Source organism: Vitis vinifera, chromosome 4 (assembly GCF_030704535.1).
Source record: "Vitis vinifera cultivar Pinot Noir 40024 chromosome 4, ASM3070453v1".
Lineage (NCBI taxonomy): Eukaryota > Viridiplantae > Streptophyta > Magnoliopsida > Vitales > Vitaceae > Vitis > Vitis vinifera.
This window is the reverse complement of record NC_081808.1, coordinates 3,446,900-3,470,794: the sequence shown is the minus strand read 5'-3', so window position 1 is coordinate 3,470,794 and position 23,895 is coordinate 3,446,900. Positions and strand designations below refer to the sequence as shown.

Genomic DNA, 23,895 nt, shown 5'->3' with positions numbered 1-23,895 from the left:
CCCACAAGCATTAATCAAAATGCTGGTGGCATAGGCACAGACAAAGCTAATTCCATTAAACTACTACGTAAGGCATTCATGTGTGAGAGGTTGTCGCATCGTCAATATCTAATTGAAATTTAAGACAATATCCTGTGTGAGAGGTTGTTCATCGGCTTTATCTATCTGATAGATGCTTTCCAATGGAATTGGCTGATTGATTGGAATCTTGATCCCGGAGAATTAGATAGTATTCTTATACATTTCTTTTTAAATAATGAACAAATTTTACTCCCCACTTGGTATATTTTAAAGTTATTTCTGTCACACACAGTAATATGAATTTTGTGCTAAAGCTACCCTTTTTTTCTCCTCTACAAACTCATTCCGATGGGAAACCGACATTATTGTCGACAGGGTATATTCTCATGCTCTCCAAAGAAAGAACCAAACTGAACCAAACTCATTAGATATATACTCTCTACTATTGATTCCATCGGACCTATGCAGACTATCTCCGAAAGATCTAGACTAATGAGGTCATCATGGAAGAGGTTGAAAGGAGGGTAGCGTAGCCACATTGGCTGCCAAGTTGGACGGCGGTTGAAAAATGGTGATGGAGATCATATTTCTTTATATTTGATAATAATTTATTTGATTATATATACAATTTTTTAATTTAAATATTATTTTTTATGTTCTTAATTTTTATAGGTGATTCCATTTATTTGTACTTAAGACTCGTTCCTTCACACACTGGTTTTTTGATTTCTTCGATTGCATCGATTTCGATCATTATAATTATATAATTGATGAGGAATGTGATCACCTAGAAGAGAAATAACTAAAATACACCAACAACATGTTCTCGATTGTTGGAAGCTCCACCATAATGCAGCCTTCACTTTGCCATACCATCGTAATAATGTTTATAATAATGTCCTCATCAGGAAAATTATCATCGACCGCTCCCTCATCTACAACTACGATTGGAAATGGGGCAAGGAGCTTCAGGGTAATAAATTGTCAACATGGATAGCACATTTTTAGGTTGCAATAGGTATTAATTGGTTTTTAAATTATTTTTAAAAGTTATTAGATTTGTTAAAGAGTTTAAAAGATCAAATACCGTTTGATTTGGTGTTTTTCTTTGTATAGCAAGAAAATTGATAACCACAATCAAACTAATATTTATTTAAAATTTTGATAATTTGAAAAATCTTTTATAAAATATAAAAATAAATAAAAATAGAAAACTCGATGGAAAAAAAATGGATGGGTGTGGAAATTAAGTAGGTAAAACAAAAAGAGATAAATGTCATATTTTTACTATCATTCAAATAAAATAATAATAATAATAATTTTCAGTGTTGTTTCGATCAGGACTATATTCTTTGAATAATTGTGACATGATTATTGTTGAGGTAATTAAATAATGAAATTTTTGCTTTTATTATTACTTAAATAAAATGATTATAGTAAGTATTGTCACTATTCTTTTGGTCACTGTTTCCTTTTATTTGCGATAGATAATATTAACAGAAAAATAAAAGTTAATTTCATTCACCATTTTTAAGATTTTGATTAAATATATTTAGTTCTCGTAAATTTAAAATTTCATCGTACATTTCCTTTATTTTGAATGAAATAGGTAATAAGTGAAAATAAGAAATGAAAAGAATAAGCCTAATATTTAATGAAATTTTAAAATTATGGGAGCTAGATGTACTTAGTTGAGAAAAGGTGAATGAAATTAACTCGAAAAAAATAAATAATCCAAGGAGAAAGTCACTCGTTACCGAATAATATTACACATAGGAGTTAGGACACACATTCCTCAACCCTTGCCGTTATTCAAATAGCACACAATATATTACAGAAACTGCAAGCCAGCAATTGGGTTTGAGGCTTTCTGCGGATCTCTACCTACTTTGGAACCCAGACAATATGACCATTGGGAAGGAAATGGCAGATGGGCAAAGTTCCTGGCTTAACTTTGAGCCTTTGAAAGACCAAAGCCTTTGGGTCCCAAGTTGAAGTGTCCCGGTGACAAACTGCTACAGCTTCAACTCCGGTTCCATCAGCACCCACCGATGGAACCATGTAAATCTTTGTCATGTGAAGTGTATGGCAGAATGCCACAGCATATGGATAGTTCAGCTGGTGGCACACCACTGATTTCTCTCCCACCATCTTCACTCCCTCTCCAAATTTATACTCCTGGATATCCGCTTCCACCTCATTGGAGAGAACTCGAATGTTTTTTCCCAGCCTTGAAGTGCTGAAATCAATTAGGGACTCCAAGGACCTCGCACAGTACTTAACTTCTCCTACTATGGCAGGTGTCTCACATTGTTTTATTGTTTTCTGTATCATCTGGGCTTCTGCGGAGTTTTCTTTCACGGAGAATCGCTTCAAAATTTCTGGTAGCTTGTTTGATGAAAAAGGTATGGATTCAGCAACTTGATGGGGCAAGAAATGAGCTGCACTTGAGGTTTTTGTGAAGCGCACAGCCATTTTTGTCCCAGGATGCAGGTCTTTTTCCAAAAACACATTAACTGCACCATAACTCGCAACTGGGCTAGAATCTTTGTGAGCATTGATAGAACTTCCTCCTGCTTTTTGTTGAGAGTTTCCATAGACTGCATCATATCCAGCAATTTGGCTAGCATCCTTGTGAGCTTTGGTGGAACTTTCTATTGCTTTTTTAGGGGTTCCATAGACTGCATCATATCCGGCAATTGAGCTAGCATCCTTGTGAACATTGATGGAACTTCCTTCTGCTTTTTGAGAGGTTCCATAGACTGCATCATATCCAGAAATTGGACTGGCATCCCCTTGTTTTTTCGTGCTTCCATAGACTGCAGCATATCCAGCAATTGGACTAGCATCCCCTTGTTTTCGAGTGCTTCCATAGACTGCATCATATCCAGCAATTGGACTAGCATTCCCTTGTTTTTTCGTGCTTCCATAGACTGCATCATATCCAGCAATTGGACTAGCATCCCCCTGTTTTTTCGTGCTTCCATAGACTGCATCATATCCAGCAATTGGACTAGCATCCCCTTGTTTTTGAGTGCTTCCATAGACTGCATCATATCCAGCAATCGGACTAGCATCCCTTTGTTTTTGAGTGCTTCCATAGACTGCATCATATCCAGCAATTGGACTAGCATCCCCTTGTTTTTGAGTGCTTCCATAGACTGCATCATATCCAGCAATTGCGCCAGCATCTTTGTGATGAGCATTGGTAGAACTTCCTCCTAATTTTTGAGGGTTTCCATAGACTGCATCATATCCGGCAACTGAGTTAGCATCATTGTGAGCCTTGATAGAACTTCCTCCAGCTTTCTGAGGGTTTCCATAGACTGCATCATATCCGGCAATTGGGCTACCATCCTTGTGAGAATTGATAGGACTTCCTTCTACTTTTTGAGGGTTTCCATAGACTGCTTCATATTCGGCAATCGAGCTAGCATGCTTTTGAGCATCGGTAGAACTTCCTGCTTTTTGAGAGTTTGCATCTTAATTTCAAAATGCTACTACATACAAGTTGGAGAATGATTGTTTGTGAAAGTCTATTACTCAAGGGCCTAGTTGGGCTTGTTATTTAATATCTACTCATGATCGTTAGTCTATCATTAGAGGTAAGAATTGGATCCTCCTTTCACATGTTAAGGTAAAAAAATTATAAAATTTACAAATTGTAAACATAACCTATCAAAAATTTTCAAGTGAAATATGTACTCGTCTAAATCAAATATAATATTTGTATTATTAAAAGGTAGTATTTCGATATTATTTTTTTTATCTAAAAGCGTATAAATTAACAAATATTTTAGGATAACACTTTGAAATATGAAAAAATGGTTTCCTACCATGCATATGCTTTCAAATAAACGCATGAAATATACTTTTCTCATTTACAACAACTAGTGATATGTGGGGTTTAATTATAATCGTGTTAATATGACACAATAATTAAAATGATTATATATAAGCCACATTATAATCATTTCAAAACAATTAACTAAATAAATCAAAATGAATAGTGCCAAGATTGAAGCCATCAACTCAATTAAAATGACTTGTTTGATAAATGTTATTAGGCAAGTTCACCTAAATAGGAGTAATAACAACTTAAACCTATTAATTTGTTGTCATTTTTAAGAGTATGTTTCATACTGATTTTAGAAAACATTTATAGACTTTTTAACACTTGAATAATAAAAACTTTCAAGTATTAAAAAGGTTAAGAGTGCTTCCCAAAATCATTATAAAACGGGTTGCAAGTAGGTCAAACATTAAAACTCTTTGCAATCATTTTCAAACTTTGAGGATAATTGTTGATATAGTATAATTCAGCATGGTATTAGGTGTTACATATTGACTACTTATTATATATAAAGGTGTGTATATATATATATATATTAATTTTTATCTTTTATATACTAAAATTAAATTAAATAATGTTTATTTTTATATTCATTAAAATCATTTCAATTTATTTTTATTAATTCCATTTTTATTTATAAATTTAAATATCAAATTAAAAGTTTAACATTTATGTTAAACGAGCATAATATTTTATTTTTAGAATTTATATATCAAGTCTTAGTTTTATTGGATTATTTCATGTTTATACTTATTCAAAATTTTATTTCTAAAATTATTAACTTAAAATTAAATACTTTAAATCAAAGTCACCCCATTTTTTTTAATAATCATATTATATCTTCAACATGAAAAAAAAATGGTAATATGATCTTCAGTATTATGTTTGAAACTAGTTGTTATTAATATTCCTCTTACACAGCAACAAACTATAGAATAACATAAACAATTTTACTACAACTATATACTTGAATAAAAACAATTTTAAGTTATTGTTGCTCTTTTATCGGGGTATTTGGAAAAAAAAATTTATATGATAAATGACAAATTTGGTCCTATTATATATTTAACCCTTTTATATATTAGAGTTTTATTTTTAAAAAAGTGTGGTTGCAATTGAAAAATGTTTTATGGCAAGTCTCACAGTCTTGTGTGTCTCCCTTTATTATATATTGGCTTCCACAGACTCCTTTCAAGGAAAACAGACTAAACCGCACGGAATGTGCACCAGCGCCGCACGGACGCCTGAAACTTGCTTGAAATGCGCCTCAATTTCATGCTCTCCGGAAACCCAAATCACCACCCTCCCTAATGCCCTCCATGGTGTTTCAGGGGCACGAAAGGAAGCCAACTGAGGGTTTTGGTGAAGGAAAGTGAGAGCATTTCGATATTTTTATTTTAAAAATGGTAATTTCTTAATGATTTAACATGTTGCTCTGATACCAATTGAAATACATCACCATTATTAAGATAAAAGAAACTCTGCCAAGAATCTCATGTTAAACCATACATGTTAAATCATTAAGAAATTACCATTTTTAGAACAGTAAGACTTAAAATTTGGATTAGAAAATGTTCATTTTTTAAAGAAAATTTAATGTAAGTACCATTTTCTGCAAAATAATATAACTAGCATTGCCCTTGTCATGTAATGGGTTACGTTAGAAAAATAAAAACAAAAGAAAGGTAAAAGCGAAGTCTCACAGAGAGGCAAGTTAGAATGGGAAGAAGATGAAGCTCCATAGAAGCTGTGAACCGCAAGCTAAGCTGTACGTTGGTATGAAGAAATGAAATCAATTGATGGATATATATAATGGCTAAGTCGGCATATATAAACAAGATAGTAAAAGCATCCATGCATGATCAAGTTGCATGTGGCCCAACCTTCGCATTCAATTCTCATTAATTATTGAAGATCCGTAAAGATTCTTTGAAAAATAGAAAAATCCACTTTTAACGACTGCCCCGTTGCCTTGAATTGGTAAATTCAAATTCAAATTCAATTCAAATTTATTGAAATTCAAACTCAATGAATTTCACATGTCTTTCACTGCAAAAGGGAGATGCTTTGATTCTTTTGAAGTAAATGATTGTGGCTGCTCCTCTGGATGAAAAGGCAATAATTCCATTTCCCTTTTTATTGTACCAACTCTAACTCCAAAAAGCCAACTCTACACTTACTTTAAGGATGTAAAGAGAGTGAGAAGGGGAGGAATGGGATGAGGAAGATAGTATTTCTCATTAATTATTGAAGATCCGTAACGATTCTTTCAAAAATAGAAAAATATAAAATGGAGTAATTAAGGAAGATAGTGGGCCGATCTTAAAATAGCAATCAACTACAGGACCCACGCTAACTACCAATCCTTTATTCAAATATTGTGAAAATGTGTGGGAATCCCCGTACTTAGAAATGATTTCTTGTCAAAAACAAAAACAAAAAAAAATGGATGAGAAAACAGTAAAAGCATTTCCATTTTAGTGCCTATAATAATCAGTGGTAGTTGCATTTAATAGATGGATTTTGAAGCCAACAATTGCATTTAGTAATAATTGTAGTATTATGTTAAATCAAAATTTTCTTTCATCTCTCCAAAACATAATATCCGTGGTTGTTGAATCCTGGAAACTCTATTATATATATAAATTTAGAGTACATTTAAGGGTGATTTTAAAAAGCGTTTATAATATTTTTAACACTTAAATAATAAATTTTTTTAAATATTAAAAAGATTAAAAGTGTTTTCTATAATTACTATCAGATGAGATCTTAAAACATCGTCTTAAAATGTTTTTAATATAAGCATTTTCTTTAAAAATGTTTTTAGGGAAATTAATAATAAAGGTTTCTTAAAAAAAAAAAAATCTAATTTTTTCATATTATAAGTAATTTTTAAGATTTTTAAAAATATTTGATAAAATTTTTCAAACACTTAATTTTGATTTAAAATGTTTTTAAGGTTAAAAGTTTTTTTTAAAATCATTGTTTAATATATTCTAAAGATCCATTTTGTTGTGATTTTAAGGAGTTCTTTTAATATTTCAAAATTTTTATCTTTCAAGTATTAAAAAAACCAAAAATGTTTTTAATAATAATTCTCATATTGTATTTGATAATAATTCTATAAAATGTTTATAGTATTTATAACACTTGAATGATAAAAAATTTCAAGTGTTAAAAGGGTTAGAAGCGCTTCATAAAATTACTATCAAATGAGCTCTCAAACACACTCTAATAACTCGTTTAATAGTGATTTTACGAAATACTTTTAATATTTTTAACATTTCAAAAATTGCTCTTTTATCGGGGTATTTGGAAAAAAAATTTATATGATAAATGACAAATTTGCTCCTATTATATATTTAACCCTTTTATATATTAGAGTTTTATTTTTTACAAAGTGTGGTTCCAATTGAAAAATGTTTTCATGGCAGGTCTCACAGTCTTGTGTTTCTCCCTTTATTATATGTTGGCTTCCACAGACTCCTTTCAAGGAAAACAGACTAAACCGCACGGAATGTGCACCAGCGCCGCACGGACGCCTGAAACTTGCCTGAACCGCGCCTCAATTTCATGCTCTCCGGAAACCCAAATCACCACCCTCCCTAATGCCCTCCATGGCGTTTCAGGGGCACGAAAGGAAGCCAACTGAGGGTTTTGGTGAAGGAAAGTGAGAGCATTTCGATATTTTTATTTTAAAAATGGTAATTTCTTAATGATTTAACATGTTGCTCTGATACCAATTGAAATACATCACCATTATTAAGATAAAAGAAACTCTGCCAAGAATCTCATGTTAAACCATACATGTTAAATCATTAAGAAATTACCATTTTTAGAACAGTAAGACTTAAAATTTGGATTAGAAAATGTTCATTTTTTAAAGAAAATTTAATGTAAGTACCATTTTCTGCAAAATAATATAACTAGCATTGCCCTTGTCATGTAATGGGTTACGTTAGAAAAATAAAAACAAAAGAAAGGTAAAAGCGAAGTCTCACAGAGAGGCAAGTTAGAATGGGAAGAAGATGAAGCTCCATAGAAGCTGTGAACCGCAAGCTAAGCTGTACGTTGGTATGAAGAAATGAAATCAATTGATGGATATATATAATGGCTAAGTCGGCATATATAAACAAGATAGTAAAAGCATCCATGCATGATCAAGTTGCATGTGGCCCAACCTTCGCATTCAATTCTCATTAATTATTGAAGATCCGTAAAGATTCTTTCAAAAATAGAAAAATCCACTTTTGACGACTGCCCCGTTGCATTGAATTGGTAAATTCAAATTCAAATTCAATTCAAATTTATTGAAATTCAAACTCAATGAATTTCACATGTCTTTCACTACAAAAGAGAGATGATTTGATTCTTTTGAAGTAAATGATTGTGGCTGCTCATCTGGATGAAAAGGCAATAATTCCATTTCCCTTTTTATTGTACCAACTCTAACTCAAAAAAGCCAACCCTACCACTTACTTTAAGGACGTAAAGAGAGTGAGAGGGGGAGGAATGGGATGAGGAAGATAGTACTTCTCATTAATTATTGAAGATCCGTAAAGATTCTTTCAAAAATAGAAAAATATAAAATGGAGTAATTGAGGAAGATAGTGGGCCGATCTTAAAATAGCAATCAACTACAGGACCCACGCTAACTGCCAATCCTTTATTCAAATATTGTGAAAATGTGTGGGAATCCCCGTACTTAGAAATGATTTCTTGTCAAAAACAAAAACAAAAAAAATGGATGAGAAAACACTAAAAGCATTTCCATTTTAGTGCCTATAATAATCAGTGGTAGTTTCATTTAATAGATGGATTTTGAAGCCAACAATTGCATTTAGTAATAATTGTAGTATTATGTTAAATCAAAATTTTTTTTAATCTCTCCGAAACATAATATCCGTGGTTGTTGAATCCTGGAAACTCTATTATATATATAAATTTAGAGTACATTTAAGGGTGATTTTAAAAAGCGTTTATAATATTTTTAACACTTAAATAATAAATTTTTTTTAAATATTAAAAAGATTAAAAGTGTTTTTTATAACATCGTCTTTAAATGTTTTTAATATAAGCATTTTCTTTAAAAGTGTTTTTAGGGAAATTAATAAGAAAGGTTTCTTAAAAAAAAAATCTAATTTTTTCATATTATAAGTAATTTTTAAGATTTTTAAAAATATTTGATAAAATTTTTCAAACACTTAATTTTGTTTTACAATGTGTTTAAGGTTAAAAGTGTTTTTTAAAATCATTGTTTAATATATTCTAAAGATCCATTTGGTTGTGATTTTAAGGAGTGCTTTTAATATTTCAAAATTTTTATATTTCAAGTATTAAAAAAAACCAAAAATGTTTTTAATAATAATTCTCATATTGTATTTGATAATAATTCTATAAAATGTTTATAGTATTTATAACACTTCAATGATAAAAAATTTCAAGTGTTAAAAGGGTTAGAAGCACTTCATAAAATTACTATCAAATGGGCTCTCAAACACACTCTAATAACTCGTTTAATAGTGATTTTACGAAATACTTTTAATATTTTTAACATTTCAAAAATTGCTCTTTTATCGGGGTATTTGGAAAAAAAAAATTATATGATAAATGACAAATTTGCTCCTATTATATATTTAACCCTTTTATATATTAGAGTTTTATTTTTTACAAAGTGTTGTTCCAATTGAAAAATGTTTTCATGCAGGTCTCACAGTCTTGTGTGTCTCCCTTTATTATATGTTGGCTTCCACAGACTCCTTTCAAGGAAAACAAACTAAACCGCACGGACTGTGCACCAGCGCCGCACGGAAGGCACACCAGCGCCGCACGGACGCCTGAAACTTGCCTGAACCGCGCCTCAATTTCATGCTCTCCGGAAACCTAAATCACCACCCTCCCTAATGCCCTCCATGGTGTTTCAGGGGCACGAAAGGAGGCCAACTGAGGGTTTTGGTGAAGGAAAGTGAGAGCATTTCGATATTTTTATTTGAAAAATGGTAATTTCTTAATGATTTAACATGTTGCTATGATACCAATTGAAATACATCACCATTATTAACATAGAAGAAACTCTGCCAAGAATCTCATGTTAAACCATACATGTTAAATCATTAAGAAATTACCATTTTTAGAACAGTAAGACTTAAAATTTGAATTAGAAAATGTTCATTTTTTAAAGAAAATTTATTGTAAGTACCATTTTCTGCAAAATAATATAACTAGCATTGCCCTTGTCATGTAATGAGTTATGTTAGAAAAATAAAAACAAAAGAAAGGTAAAAGTGAAGTCTCACAGAGAGGCAAGTTAGAATGGGAAGAAGATGAAGCTCCATAGAAGCTGTGAACCGCAGGCTAAGTTGTACGTTGGTATGAAGAAGTGAAATCAATTGATGGATATATATAATGGCTAAGTCGGCATATAGAAACAAGATAGTAAAAGCATCCATGCATGATCAAGTTGCATGTGGCCCAACCTTCGCATTCAATTCTCATTAATTATTGAAGATCCGTAAAGATTCTTTGAAAAATAGAAAAATCCACTTTTAACGACTGCCCCGTTGCCTTGAATTGGTAAATTCAAATTCAAATTCAATTCAAATTTATAGAAATTCAAACTCAATGAATTTCACATGTCTTTCACTGCAAAAGGGAGATGCTTTGATTCTTTTGAAGTAAATGATTGTGGCTGCTCCTCTGGATGAAAAGGCAATAATTCCATTTCCCTTTTTATTGTACCAACTCTAACTCAAAAAAGCCAACCCTACCACTTACTTTAAGGACGTAAAGAGAGTGAGAGTGGGAGGAATGGGATGAGGAAGATAGTACTTCTCATTAATTATTGAAGATCCGTAAAGATTCTTTCAAAAATAGAAAAATATGAAATGGAGTAATTGAGGAAGATAGTGGGCCGATCTTAAAATAGCAATCAACTACAGGACCCACGCTAACTGCCAATCCCTTATTCAAATATTGTGAAAATGTGTGGGAATCCCCTTACTTAGAAATGATTTCTTGTCAAAAACAAAAACAAAAAAAAATGGATGAGAAAACAATAAAAGCATTTCCATTTTAGTGCCTATAATAATCAGTGGTAGTTGCATTTAATAGATGGATTTTGAAGCCAACAATTGCATTTAGTAATAATTGTAGTATTATGTTAAATCAAAATTTTCTTTCATCTCTCCAAAACATAATATCCGTGGTTGTTGAATCCTGGAAACTCTATTATATATATAAATTTAGAGTACATTTAAGGGTGATTTTAAAAAGCGTTTATAATATTTTTAACACTTAAATAATAAATTTTTTTAAATATTAAAAAGATTAAAAGTGTTTTCTATAATTACTATCAGATGAGATCTTAAAACATCGTCTTAAAATGTTTTTAATATAAGCATTTTCTTTAAAGGTGTTTTTAGGGAAATTAATAACAAAGGTTTCTTAAAAAAAATCTAATTTTTTCATATTTTAAGTAATTTTTAAGATTTTTAAAAATATTTGATAAAATTTTTCAAACACTTAATTTTGTTTTAAAATGTTTTTAAGGTTAAAAGTTTTTTTTAAAATCATTGTTTAATATATTCTAAAGATCCATTTGGTTGTGATTTTAAGGAGTGCTTTTAATATTTCAAAATTTTTATCTTTCAAGTATTAAAAAAACCAAAAATGTTTTTAATAATAATTCTCATATTGTATTTGATAATAATTCTATAAAATGTTTATAGTATTTATAACACTTGAATGATAAAAAATTTCAAGTGTTAAAAGGGTTAGAAGCGCTTCATAAAATTACTATCAAATGGGCTCTCAAACGCACTCTAATAACTCGTTTAATAGTGATTTTACGAAATACTTTTAATATTTTTAACATTTCAAAAATTGCTCTTTTATTGGGGTATTTGGAAAAAAAATTTATATGATAAATGACAAATTTGCTCCAATTATATATTTAACCCTTTTATATATTAGAGTTTTATTTTTTAAAAAGTGTGGATTCAATTGAAAAATGTTTTCATGGCAGGTCTCACAGTCTTGTGTGTCTCCCTTTATTATATGTTGGCTTCCACAGACTCTTTTCAAGGAAAACAGACTAAACCGCACGGACTGTGCACCAGCGCCGCACGGACGCCTGAAACTCGCCTGAACCGCGCCTGAATTTCATGCTCTCCGGAAACCCAAATCACCACCCTCCCTAATGCCCTCCATGGTGTTTCAGGCGCACGAAAGGAGGCTAACTGAGGGTTTTGGTGAAGGAAAGTGAGAGCATTTCGACATTTTTATTTTAAAAATGGTAATTTCTTAATGATTTAACATGTTGCTCTGATACCAATTGAAATACATCACCATTATTAACATAGAAGAAACTCTGCCAAGAAGCTCATGTTAAACTATACATGTTAAATCATTAAGAAATTACCATTTTTAGAACAGTAAGACTTAAAATTTGGATTAGAAAATGTTCATTTTTTAAAGAAAATTTATTGTAAGTACCATTTTCTGCAAAATAATATAACTTGCATTGCCCTTGTCATGTAATGAGTTATGGTAGAAAAATAAAAACAAAGGAAAGATAAAAGTGAAGTCTCACAGAGAGGCAAGTTAGAATGGGAAGAAGATGAAGCTCCATAGAAGCTGTGAACCGCAGGCTAAGCTATACGTTGGTATGAAGAAGTGAAATCAATTGATGGATATATATAATGGCTAAGTCGGCATATATAAATAAGATAGTAAAAGCATCCATGCATGATCAAGTTGCATGTGGCCCAACCTTCGCATTCAATTTTCATTAATTATTGAAGATCCGTAAAGATTCTTTCAAAAATAGAAAAATCCACTTTTGACGATTGCCCCGTTGCCTTGAATTGGTAAATTCAAATTCAAATTCAATTCAAATTTATTGAAATTCAAACTCAATGAATTTCACATGTCTTTCACTGCAAAAGAGAGATGCTTTGATTCTTTTGAAGTAAATGATTGTGGCTGCTCATCTGGATGAAAAGGCAATAATTCCATTTCCCTTTTTATTCCCTTTTTATTGTACCACTTACTTTAAGGACGTAAAGAGAGTGAGAGGGGGAGGAATGGGATGAGGAAGATAGTACTTCTCATTAATTATTGAAGATCCGTAAAGATTCTTTCAAAAATAGAAAAATATAAAATGGAGTAATTGAGGAAGATAGTGGGCCGATCTTAAAATAGCAATCAACTACAGGACCCACGCTAACTGCCAATCCTTTATTCAAATATTGTGAACATGCATGTTGCGAACTCCATCCATTTAAATTTGCATATTGCTTTTTTCAATATTTTCAGAAAAATATTTTGAAAATGCTTTGTAAAGAATAGTTTCATCTGGGCTTTGTATTGATTTTCCATAATAGAGAACATGCTTAATTTTCCTGTAAAATAATAATGTAGTGCATGGTTTATGATTTGATTAGTAAAGTTGGAAGTTAAGGCTCACGGAGAGAAATGCCAGAAGGGGAAGGAGGTAAAACTCCATGAAAGCTCTCTAACTGAAGAGGAATGTGGCTGAGATGGGATGGAAAGAGCTCAAGGGAGGTGCCTCTATCTGGTGGGGCCAGGACTCCTTCGCAGTAGCCATTGGATGTGACGAGAGAGAATTGTGAATTATCACCACCAGTCATTGTGAATGCCAGATAATGCAACTTTAATACCATAAGTGTGTGACACCCTTCACCCTGGCAAAGGTAAAATGGGAAATGAGTGCAGAATAAAGTGAAAATGAAGGGACGATGATGGGAGCGAACTGTAATTTCAGTAATGAAAGAAGAAAGGGACTAGTCCCATCAACTTGATTAATTATTTTGGAACCATTGGGCTCCATGCCCTTCGTCCAAAAGCTGGTGGTGCTTTACAAATTCAATGATTAAGGGGACACCCATCATTGTTAAACCATCCACCATTGTCCAAGTTTAATATAATTAAATACGTCATTATATCAATTTTAATTAATTATAATAATTGTTAAAAGGGCGATTCTAATGCAGAACTCAAAATAATTATGAAGTTGTAAAGCTAAAGGTAACCTCTTCTGTGGGTGTGTAGATATAATATTAAGAGGTGTTTGTTTTTTAGTTGAATAGAAAAAATCAAATATTTGGCTTTTTCTATTCAACTAAAAGTAATATGTTGACATCATCCAACATAATTAAAATAAATATATTATTAATAAGTTCAGTTTAATTATATTGAATAATGTCAACATGTTATTTTTAGCTGAATAAAAAAAGTTAAATATTTTGACTTTTTTTATTCAATCAAAAAACAAACCTAACCTAAGTGCACGCTAGGCTGAATGATAGAGCGAGTCACTAATATTGCACATAGGTGGTAGGACTAAGGGTCTCCAAAAAGCCCGCGGCCCGACCCGGCCTAGCGGGTTAAAGCTCGGCAAGCCCGAGCCCATTCTTGGATGGGCCAGGCCATGGGCCCCAATTTAGGCTCGGCCTGGCCCGCCACTTAAAAAAAATCTATATATAAAAAAAAAATCATACAACATTTCTAATATATATATAACTAATACAAAATAATTACATAAAAGAGGGTTAGTTCAGTTGGTGGTTAGCTCTCCTTATGGATCCGTATGGGAAAGGGTTCGAATCCCCTTCCCTTCAAACCTAAAAAATACTTTAATTTTTACCCAGCTAAGCCCGCCAACCCGCCCAGCTTAAGGGCCCGGCCCGGCCCGTTGAAGACCCTTAGGTAGGACACACAATCCTCAACCCTTGCAGCAATTCAAACCAAAATTTTGGCCTTTTTCTTCCACCTTTTCCTCCACCCACACCCTACTCTTTTCTCTTTCCTTCTATTTTTTAACATTTTTTTTCTTTCTTTTCATTTGTTTTCCTTTCTCAGCCTCTCTCACTTTCCCTCACACGACCACCCACTTCTTCCTCTTCTTCTCATTTTCCCCCATTTTCTTTCTTTCACTTTATTTCTCTCCACCCCTTTCTCTCTCTCTCTCACCCTCCTTTCTTCCATTTCTCTCTCACGCAGCTCCACTACCATATTCATACCAATTATGCACCTCACAGGCCCCCTCTGACAACCTCATCTGCATCAACTATCGAGACCTTCATTTCCATGACCCTCACTTCAATTTTGGCCTTAGGTTCTTCAAAAGAATGAGGTGAAACCCTTTCCTTTTGATCTTTGAAATTTCATTATAAAATTTTGGCCTTGTTTCAGGGTCTTCCAAAATGAAATCGGAAGCCTCTTAGAAAAAAAAAAAAAGAAGAAGGAAAATAAATAAATAAATAAATGAATTTTTTTAATAAATAAAAATATGAAATCCTTTTAGATAAAGTTGAGATTTTTATTTTTTAAATAATCCGAAAATCATGCCATTAATAAATTGAAAACCTTTTTAAGACATGATCCTATTTTTTGTGTTTAGTTTGATTTTTTTTTTAATGTAACAAAATTAAAACAGCTTGCAAAAATCCTTAAATAAAATGAAAATTCTTTTATTAAAATTGTAAATAAAACTAATTCTTAATAAAATTCTCTTTTTAAATAATGTTATGAAAATATCTTATTTTAATTAAAATATAATTCTATTAAAATTAAAGTCCTAATTTTTTTTAATAAATTAATAAAAAATTCCTTTTTTAAGGAAAAATCCAATTGGAATCCTTTTTTAAAAATTTTTTTAATTTGATTTTTTTAAATAATAAAGTTGAGATCTTTTACTAAAATCCAAATAGTTTACGAAGTTCACTTAATAAAATCGGGAAACTCTTTTTTTTTTTTTTTAAGCCAATCATAGATAATTTCTTTTTCTTTTTTTATCAAATTAATAAATTATTTTCTTAAAATTAAAAAAGAATTGAATTCTCTTTTGTAAAAATCATTTTCTATCAAACTTTTTTTACCACTATATTTGAATTGAATTTTAACTCTTGTAAATAAGATTGAGTTGAAAAATACTTTGTAGATGAACTTATAAAAGGATCTTTTTCTCTAGACAATTTGTAAAAATTATTTTTCCTAAATAGAAATTAAATTGTAATACTTTTATGAAATTGTAGTTGAAATATGCTTCTAAACACAGTTGATCTTCTTCCTCTAGTTGGCCATAAACTCTGTGTCGAAGACTATATAGATGCAATCTTTGAAGGCCTTTCTCAAGAATATGAAACCTCTATCATCTCAGTAAGCTCAAGGATTGATCCCTACACTACGGAAGAAATTGAATTCAGAATTGTCCAATACTAGTCTTGTTAACTTGGCCACAACCAGTGGATCCTCACACTTGAATCAAAGAATTCATGGGAAGGAAATAAGAAACCCCAATGTCAGCTATGTGGGAGGATAGTACATGTGGTTATGCAATGCTACTACTGGTTTCATCACTCCTTCACTGGAATTCACAGCTGCAAAATCATCCACCTCAAGGGAACATTACTCACGTTCCACAACAATACTTGAGGCCATCACAGCAGCATGAAGGACTCTTAATTGCACCCACACAACAAGCCTCTTCAGATATTTCAGAGGTAACCTACTGGTATCCATGTTCCGGAGCAACACATCATCTAACACTTGAACTGAACAACATCTTGAACAAATCACAATTTTCGGCACCAGATCAAGTTTTCATGGGAAACGGTAAGGGCCTCCCTATTCATCATATTGGTAATACATCATTCTCATCTCCTTTTAATCTTTCCAAATCACTTACCCTGAAACAATTACTTCATGTTCTAAAAATCACCAAAAATCTTCTTAATGTTTCTAAATTTGCAAATGACAACCATGTATATTTTGAGTTTCACCTCCACCTCTTGTTTTGTTAAGGATCTTACCACCAGAACAGTTCTTCTACAATGCCAACTTAAAAGGGGTCTCTATGTGTTCGATAACTTGAACTTCACTTCCTCACATCCTCAGAACTCAACCGTCTCCTTCAAGCTCTGCACAACAACCACTACACCTTTCTCTTCCAAGCCCTTCATAACATCAGCTACAAGAAAGAGCATCATTTGATTTATGACACAATAGACTTGGCCACCCATCTGCTCAAACCATGTCTCAAGTACTAAATATAGGTAACCTTTCTCACCTTAATAAAAGATCCTCTCTTGTTTGTTTTGCATCTTGCTTGGGAAAGATTCACTAGTTTCCATTTCTTACTTCTACCTCACCATACACAACACCCTTAGAACCGATACATTCTCATTTATGAGGCCTTGCATCAACACCCTCTTCTAATGGATATCAGTATTACATTCACTATGTTGATGCCTACTCTAGGTATGCATGGATTTACATGCTTTTAAGTAAAAATCTAATGAAGCATTTCAAGCCTTTCTTAATTTCAAGTCTCAAGCTGAGCTTAAAATGGGTCATAAAAGTAAGGCTATACAAACTGATTAGGGCGGAGAATATCGTACCTTCACACATTATCCTTTCTCAAATGACATTATCCAGAGAACCTCATGTTCCTACGCCCATAAACAAAATGTAACAACTCAGCATAAACATCACCTCATTGTTGAATAGGGACTCCTACAAGCCTCTCTACCCATCAAACATTGTGATGAGGCCTTTGCACATGCATTTTTCTTACTAACAGGTTACCCACTCTGGTTCTAAAGAATAAAACTCCATTGGAACTCTTTTTCAACACCTGATTACTCTCAACTAAAAGTGTTTGGGTGTGTATTCCACCCCAACCTCTGACCTTAAAATAAAACTAAGCTTCAATACTTGTCCATTCCATGCATATTCCTTGGCTATAGTTGTTGGGAATTCCCTATCCCTAGATCTAGTAGGTGTATGCATCTATCCCTAGGTATGTATAAATCTATCACGATGAAATAAAATGGTAGCAAAAACTATTATTAATTATAGATCTAGAGATATAGTATTCATACCTAAATCTGAATGTTCCTATATCAATTCCTCACAATAAAAAACATGCTTGAATAGTTCGGGAGTCTTGTTCACCCAAGATCTTCTATTTGATAACTTAAACCATAATCTTGACACTCCAAAGTGTGGGCTTTGAAATTGTGGAAACCTATACTCTCTTTGAGATGGAAGACAACTGTCTAAGGCCATGGAAACCTTAGCCCTAATTTCTAAAGGGTATTTATAACATTCTCTTATTAGGTTTAAGTGACTTGAGTTTGGGTTACTTAATCTACTATAATATAAGTCATAATTGATTAATTAACCGCATATGACTATCTAATTAATCAATTAGTCCAATTTAAAAACCTTGTTTATTATCTCATATACAACTTTGTGTAATTATCAAAATTCTTTTATGTACAAGAGTAAACCTAAAGTCAATCCAACCCTCATAAACTACGCCAACACAATGTTTGAGTTCATAGCAAAGACCATTAGGACCTATAGAAGTATTGACTCTCCTAGAATTCAATTATGAAGTTAATTCAACATTCCATTATAGAAAATCAACTATACTTCAATATTCTATGTAAATAACAATGAGATGAAGCTCTGATCCATGACATACCATCTACTACATGTAGATTTCCTATGAATTGGTATCTATGAATCTCACTTTTTCACTCAAAGAGTTGCACCACTATTTTTCTCTCAATTATAGAATAAATGGAATGAGGAGAAGAGACCTCTATTTATAGGCTCCTACCACCACCAATTTTCCACGTAAATCACATCTTATTGCCAAATGTAAGTGGCAATACACGATTCAAATTTGGTCATGTCTAGAATTTCCTTATCCAACATTCTTTATATATATCATACATATACATGGACCGAGATTTGGCATGTGTATTCCGTGCCCTTAAATCAAGGACTCCACCACCAACATGAGAATAATAAGTTTTTCATCAATATTTTTTTCTCAACTACAATCTTGAATTATCATAGATGTAGGAGAAAAAGTGATAATACAATTTAAAGTGTGCTAGTGGTTATTCTATCACATAGGAATTGGGGTTAGGAATGATAATCTAAAAAATAATTTGGATTATATACCTTATGGTCTCTAATAAATAATTTGGGTTATTTACTTTATGGTATCTGACACCAAATTCATAACTTAAAGAATTAACTAGGGTTAGAAAGTAAAATTTAATTAATAACAAGCCTTTGAAGATTTCTTGCAAGAGCAGAAGAATTATAGACACTTTCGGACTCATCAAGCTTTAGAAGTTGTTGGAAAAATTGACCCAGCAAGGAAGGAGAGAATTATGCAACGACTGAGCAGCATGCATGTGTATATACCACTCATTTTGAATAACTGAGAAAAGCAACTTTCATAATTAAACTATATCCATAAGCTAACAAAGGGAAAAAAAAAATTAAGAAGAAAAAAGACAAATATATTTAATGCTTTTTCAATTGATACATAGACTGAGCTTTCCATATAAGGATAGCTGAAAGCCTGAAATATGCTTCTGTGAAGCAACACTTATATGGCTATGCCCGCGTATGAATGGAAACACGGTTCATATTTTGTTTGCTTTGCTATTTCTAACAACAAAAAACATATAAAAAATTTTAGGTTTTGTTTGGTAATTGCTTTTAAAAATATTTATGAAAAAATAGTTTTTGAAAATAGTTTTTTAAAATTGTTTTCTAGTTTTTATAGAACAAAAATCTATTTAGAAACCTAAAATATTTTTAACCCATTTTTAATATTTTAAAAAATAATTTTTATATTTGGTGTTTTATTTTTAATCATTCAATGTGTTTATATAATTATTTATTAAAACAATCCTCAAAAAACAAATAAAAACAACAGAAAATAACTAAAATGATTTATTTAAAAACATTTTGTTTTTTGTTCTTAAGAAAAAAAATAGAAAATTATTTTAAAAAATAATTCTCAATCATAGTAATAGGTTCTGTTACTTCTATGAATAAAAGAAATATTTTGTTAACAAAAATTTTATTAAATAAATTTTTAATGGTGGTTTATTTTGAGATGTTTAAATATTTTGGACTCTAATGTTTAACTAAATAATGGTGAATCTACAATGATACTTAATTACAAGTTCACTTACAACTCTACAACAAAAGTTAATTTGATTATTATCAATTAGTTTGTATTAGTTATTTGAAAAAATAAAATAAAAGAATTGCTAAATGTAATTAAGTATATATGTAATCTCAAACTGTCTTCTGGTGGGCGTTTAGATATGATACTCAGTGCATATGTTTAGCATTGCAATTGCTGCAATGGGTAGTACTGAAAGGGAAAAGAAAAAAAAAGAAAAAAAGAAAAAGAAAAAAGGAGAGTCACTCATTGCTGAATAATATTGCTCATAGGACATACATTCCTCAACCCTTGCAGTTATTCAAAGCACACAATATATTACACAAACTGCAAGCCAGCAATTGGGTTTGAGGCTTTCTGCGGACGGATCTCTGCCTAGTTTGGAACCCACACAAAATGACCATTGGGAAGGAAATGACAGATGGGCCAAGTTCCTGGCTTAACTTTGAGCACTTGAAAAGCCAAAGCATTTGGGTCCCAAATGGAAGTGTCCTCATGACATACTGCTAAAGCTTGAACTCTGGTTCCATCAGCTCCCACCAATGGAACCTTGTAAATTTTTGTCATGTGAAATGCATGGCAAAGAGCCACAGCATATGGATAGTTCAGCTGGTGGCACACCACTGATTTCTCTCCAAGCATCTTCGCTCCCTTTCCAAATTTATATTCCTGGATTTCCCCTTCCACAACATTTGGGAGTGCTCTAATGTTTTTTCCAAGCTTTGAAGTGCTGAAATTGATTAGGGACTCCAGCGATCTCGCACAGTACTTCTCTTCTCCTTCTATGGCCGGTTTCTCACATTCTTCTATTGTTTTCTGTATTATCTTGGCTTCTGCGGAGTTTTCTTTCACTGAGAACTGATTCAAAATTTCTGGTAGCTTGTTTGATGAAAAAGGTATGGATTCAGCAACTTGCTGGGGCAAGAAATGAGCTGCACTTGAGGTTTTTGTGAAGCGCACCATCATTTTAGTCCCAGGATGCAGGTCTTTTTCCAAGAACACATTACCTGTACTGGTACCATCTTGGTGTCCTTGTTGCAAGTTTGGACTATTTTTGCCCGCGCTTACAGAACTTCCGCCTGCTTTTTGAGGATTTCCATAGACCCTCTCGTATTGCATAGTTCTACTAGGCTTACCAGCATTGATATCAGTGCTTCCACTTGCTTTTCGAGGATTTCCGTAAACAGTCCGATATGAGGCAGTTGGGCTAGCCTTGCCAGCATCAATAGAACTTTCACCTGCATCTCGAGGGTTTCCATAGGCTGCATAATATCCGGCAATTGAGTTGGCATCCTTGTGGGCATTGATGGAACTTTCACCTACTTTTTGAGCGCTTCCGTAGACTGCATCATATCCGGCAATTGAGCTAGCATCCTTCTGAGCATTAATAGAACTTCCTCCTGCTTTTTGAGGGTTTCTATAAACTGCATCATATCCGGCAATTGGGCTGGCATCCTTATGAGCATTAATGGAACTTCCTACAATTTTTTGAGGGTTTCCATACACTGCATCATATGATCCGGTGATTGGGGTAGCATCCCCTTGTTTTTTGGGGTTTCCGTAGACTGCATCATATGGTCCGGTAACTGGAGTAGCAACTCCTTGTTTTTTAGGGTTTCCATAGACTGCATCATATGATCCGGTAACTGGGGAAGCATCTCCTTGTTTTGTGGGGTTTCCATAGACTGCATCATATGATCCGGTAATTGGGGCAGCATCTCCTTGTTTTTTGGGGTTTCCATAGACTGCATCATATGATCCGGTAACTGGGGAAGCATCTCCTTGTTTTGTGGGGTTTCCATAGACTGCATCATATGATCCGGTAACTGGGGAAGCATCTCCTTGTTTTGTGGGGTTTCCATAGACTGCATCATATGATCCGGTAACTGGGACAGCATCTCCTTGTTTTTTGGGGTTTCCATAGACTGCATCATATGATCCGGTAACTGGGACAGCATCTCCTTGTTTTTTGGGGTTTCCATAGACTGCATCATATGATCCGGTAACTGGGGAAGCATCTCCTTGTTTTGTGGGGTTTCCATAGACTGCATCATATGATCCGGTAACTGGGGCAGCATCTCCTTGTTTTTTGGGGTTTCCATAGACTGCATCATATGATCCGGTAACTGGGGCAGCATCTCCTTGTTTGTTGGGGTTTCCATAGACTGCATCATATGACCCGGGGGTGGCATCTTCTTGTTTGTTGGGGTTTCCATAGACTGCATCATATGATCCGGGGGTAGCATCTCCTTGTTTTTTGGGGTTTCCATAGACTGCATCATATGATCCGGTAATTGGGACAGCATCTCCTTGTTTTTTGGCGTTTCCATAGATTGCATCATATCCGACAAGTGAGCTAGCATCCTTGGGAGATTCGATAGAGCTTTCATTTAACTTTCTAAGGTTTTCATGAACTAAATCGTATTGATTAATTTGGCTAGCATTCTTGCGAGCATTTATAGAACTTTTCGCTGCTTTTTGAGGGTTTTCATAAAGGGTGTCGTATTTAGCAGTGGGGATGGTCTTGTCAGCATTGGTAGAACTTCCGTCTTTTGTTGTGTTTGCAAATTCAACAATTTAAAAGGTTAATTATGATGACGAGGATAATAACTTGAGAAATAATTAAGGACACATATTTTCTTAAAGCCACACATAAACCCATGATTGATGGTATAACTAATTAAGGCCATTTAATTTGTTGCATTAAGCAGCAAATATTTTATCAAAACATGGTTGTTGATAATTTCACATGATTATAACTCATTTATACTCGATGTTACATTTTATTTTTCAAATTCGTCATTACCTATAATCCCCATAATTGACATAAATATTAAAATAAATAAATCTCATCTCTACTCAAGTCATTTTTTAGTCTATTATGGTCATTCAAACTAGCAATAGTTCTCAAACAGGTTTAGAACTCATTTGATATTTGATAAAATTTTAGGAAATATCTTTAAAAATATGAAAAATCATCATTGAAAAAATACTTATAATATTTTCCGAAGAAATATTTGATAGATGATTCTCATAAATACATTATTCAACACACTATTACTATGAGCCAACAAAAGAGGAAGTTGGAAACCAACCAGGCTGCATTAAGAGATTCCGCATAGCTTTCGGGAAGGGAGTGTTAGGCAAACCCGACATCCAATCAACCTCGGAAGGTAGAGAATAAGCATGGCTGACCACCACCAGCTGCCACAAGTACTTCATGCCATATATGTAAGTTATATTCCATGAAATATAAAAACGAAGTGTTCAAGAAAAGGTGGAAGTGAAGGCTCACCAAGAAAGAAGTCAGAATGGGAAGGAGATGAAACTCCATTAAAGCTCTGAAACTACTCCAACTCGTACAAAGCTAGCCGCCTAGAACCCAGAATGGAAAGGAGGGAAGTGCATGGCTTCCTATTTATTGTTGATTTCTTCTCTCACTCATGTCCCACAAGCATTAATTAAAATGCTGGTGGCATAGGCACAGACAAAGCTAATTCCATTAAACTACTACGTAAGGCATTCGTGTGTGAGAGGTTGTCGCATCGTCGTTATCTAATTGAAATTTAAGACAATATCCTGTGTGAGAGGTTGTTCATCGGCTTTATCAATTTGATAGATGCTTTCCAATGGAATTGGCTGATTGATTGGAATCTTAATCCCGGAGAATTAGATAGTATTCTTATACATTTCTTTTTAAATAATGAACAAATTTTAATCCCCACTTGGTATATTTTAAAGTTATTTCTGTCACATACAGTAATATGAATTTTGTGCTAAAGCTACCCTTTTTTTCTCCTCTACAAACTCATTCCGATGGGAAACCGACATTATTGTCGACAGGGTATATTCTCATTGCTCTCTAAAGAAAGAACCAAACTGAACCAAACTTATTAGAACCAAACTATTGATTCCATCGGACCTATGCAGACTATCTCCGAAAGATCTAGACTAATGAGGTCATCATGGAAGAGGTTGAAAGGAGGGTAGCGACATT

General features: G+C 32.9%; 2 protein-coding genes across 2 annotated transcripts; both read right to left on the bottom strand.

The window, feature by feature from the left end:
• Positions 1-1,875: 1,875 nt before the first annotated feature.
• Positions 1,876-23,046, bottom strand: LOC100250915 (BURP domain protein RD22). Its single transcript, XM_010650244.3, has 2 exons — positions 22,994-23,046; positions 1,876-3,482 (listed from the first exon to the last, which is right to left on the bottom strand). The coding sequence occupies exons 1-2, from the start codon at positions 23,016-23,018 to the stop codon at positions 1,906-1,908; spliced, it is 1,602 nt and encodes a 533-aa protein (XP_010648546.1). The 5' UTR covers positions 23,019-23,046; the 3' UTR covers positions 1,876-1,905.
• Positions 20,128-21,488, bottom strand: LOC100268089 (BURP domain protein RD22). Its single transcript, XM_010650240.3, has one exon. It carries the CDS (start codon positions 21,015-21,017, stop codon positions 20,274-20,276), a length of 744 nt encoding a protein of 247 aa, XP_010648542.1. The 5' UTR covers positions 21,018-21,488; the 3' UTR covers positions 20,128-20,273.
• Positions 23,047-23,895: the final 849 nt, after the last annotated feature.

Bases quoted from the DNA above. Each gene is read 5' to 3' on its own strand.
- LOC100250915 (XM_010650244.3), bottom strand. From the start codon at position 23,018: ATGCGGAATCTCTTAATGCAGCCTG. The intron at 3,483-22,993 runs GTTGGTTTCCAA...CTCAAAAAGCAG, and splicing joins GAATCTCTTAATGCAGCCTG to GAAGTTCTACCGATGCTCAA.
- LOC100268089 (XM_010650240.3), bottom strand. From the start codon at position 21,017: ATGCAATACGAGAGGGTCTATGGAAATCCTCAAAAAGCAGGCGGAAGT.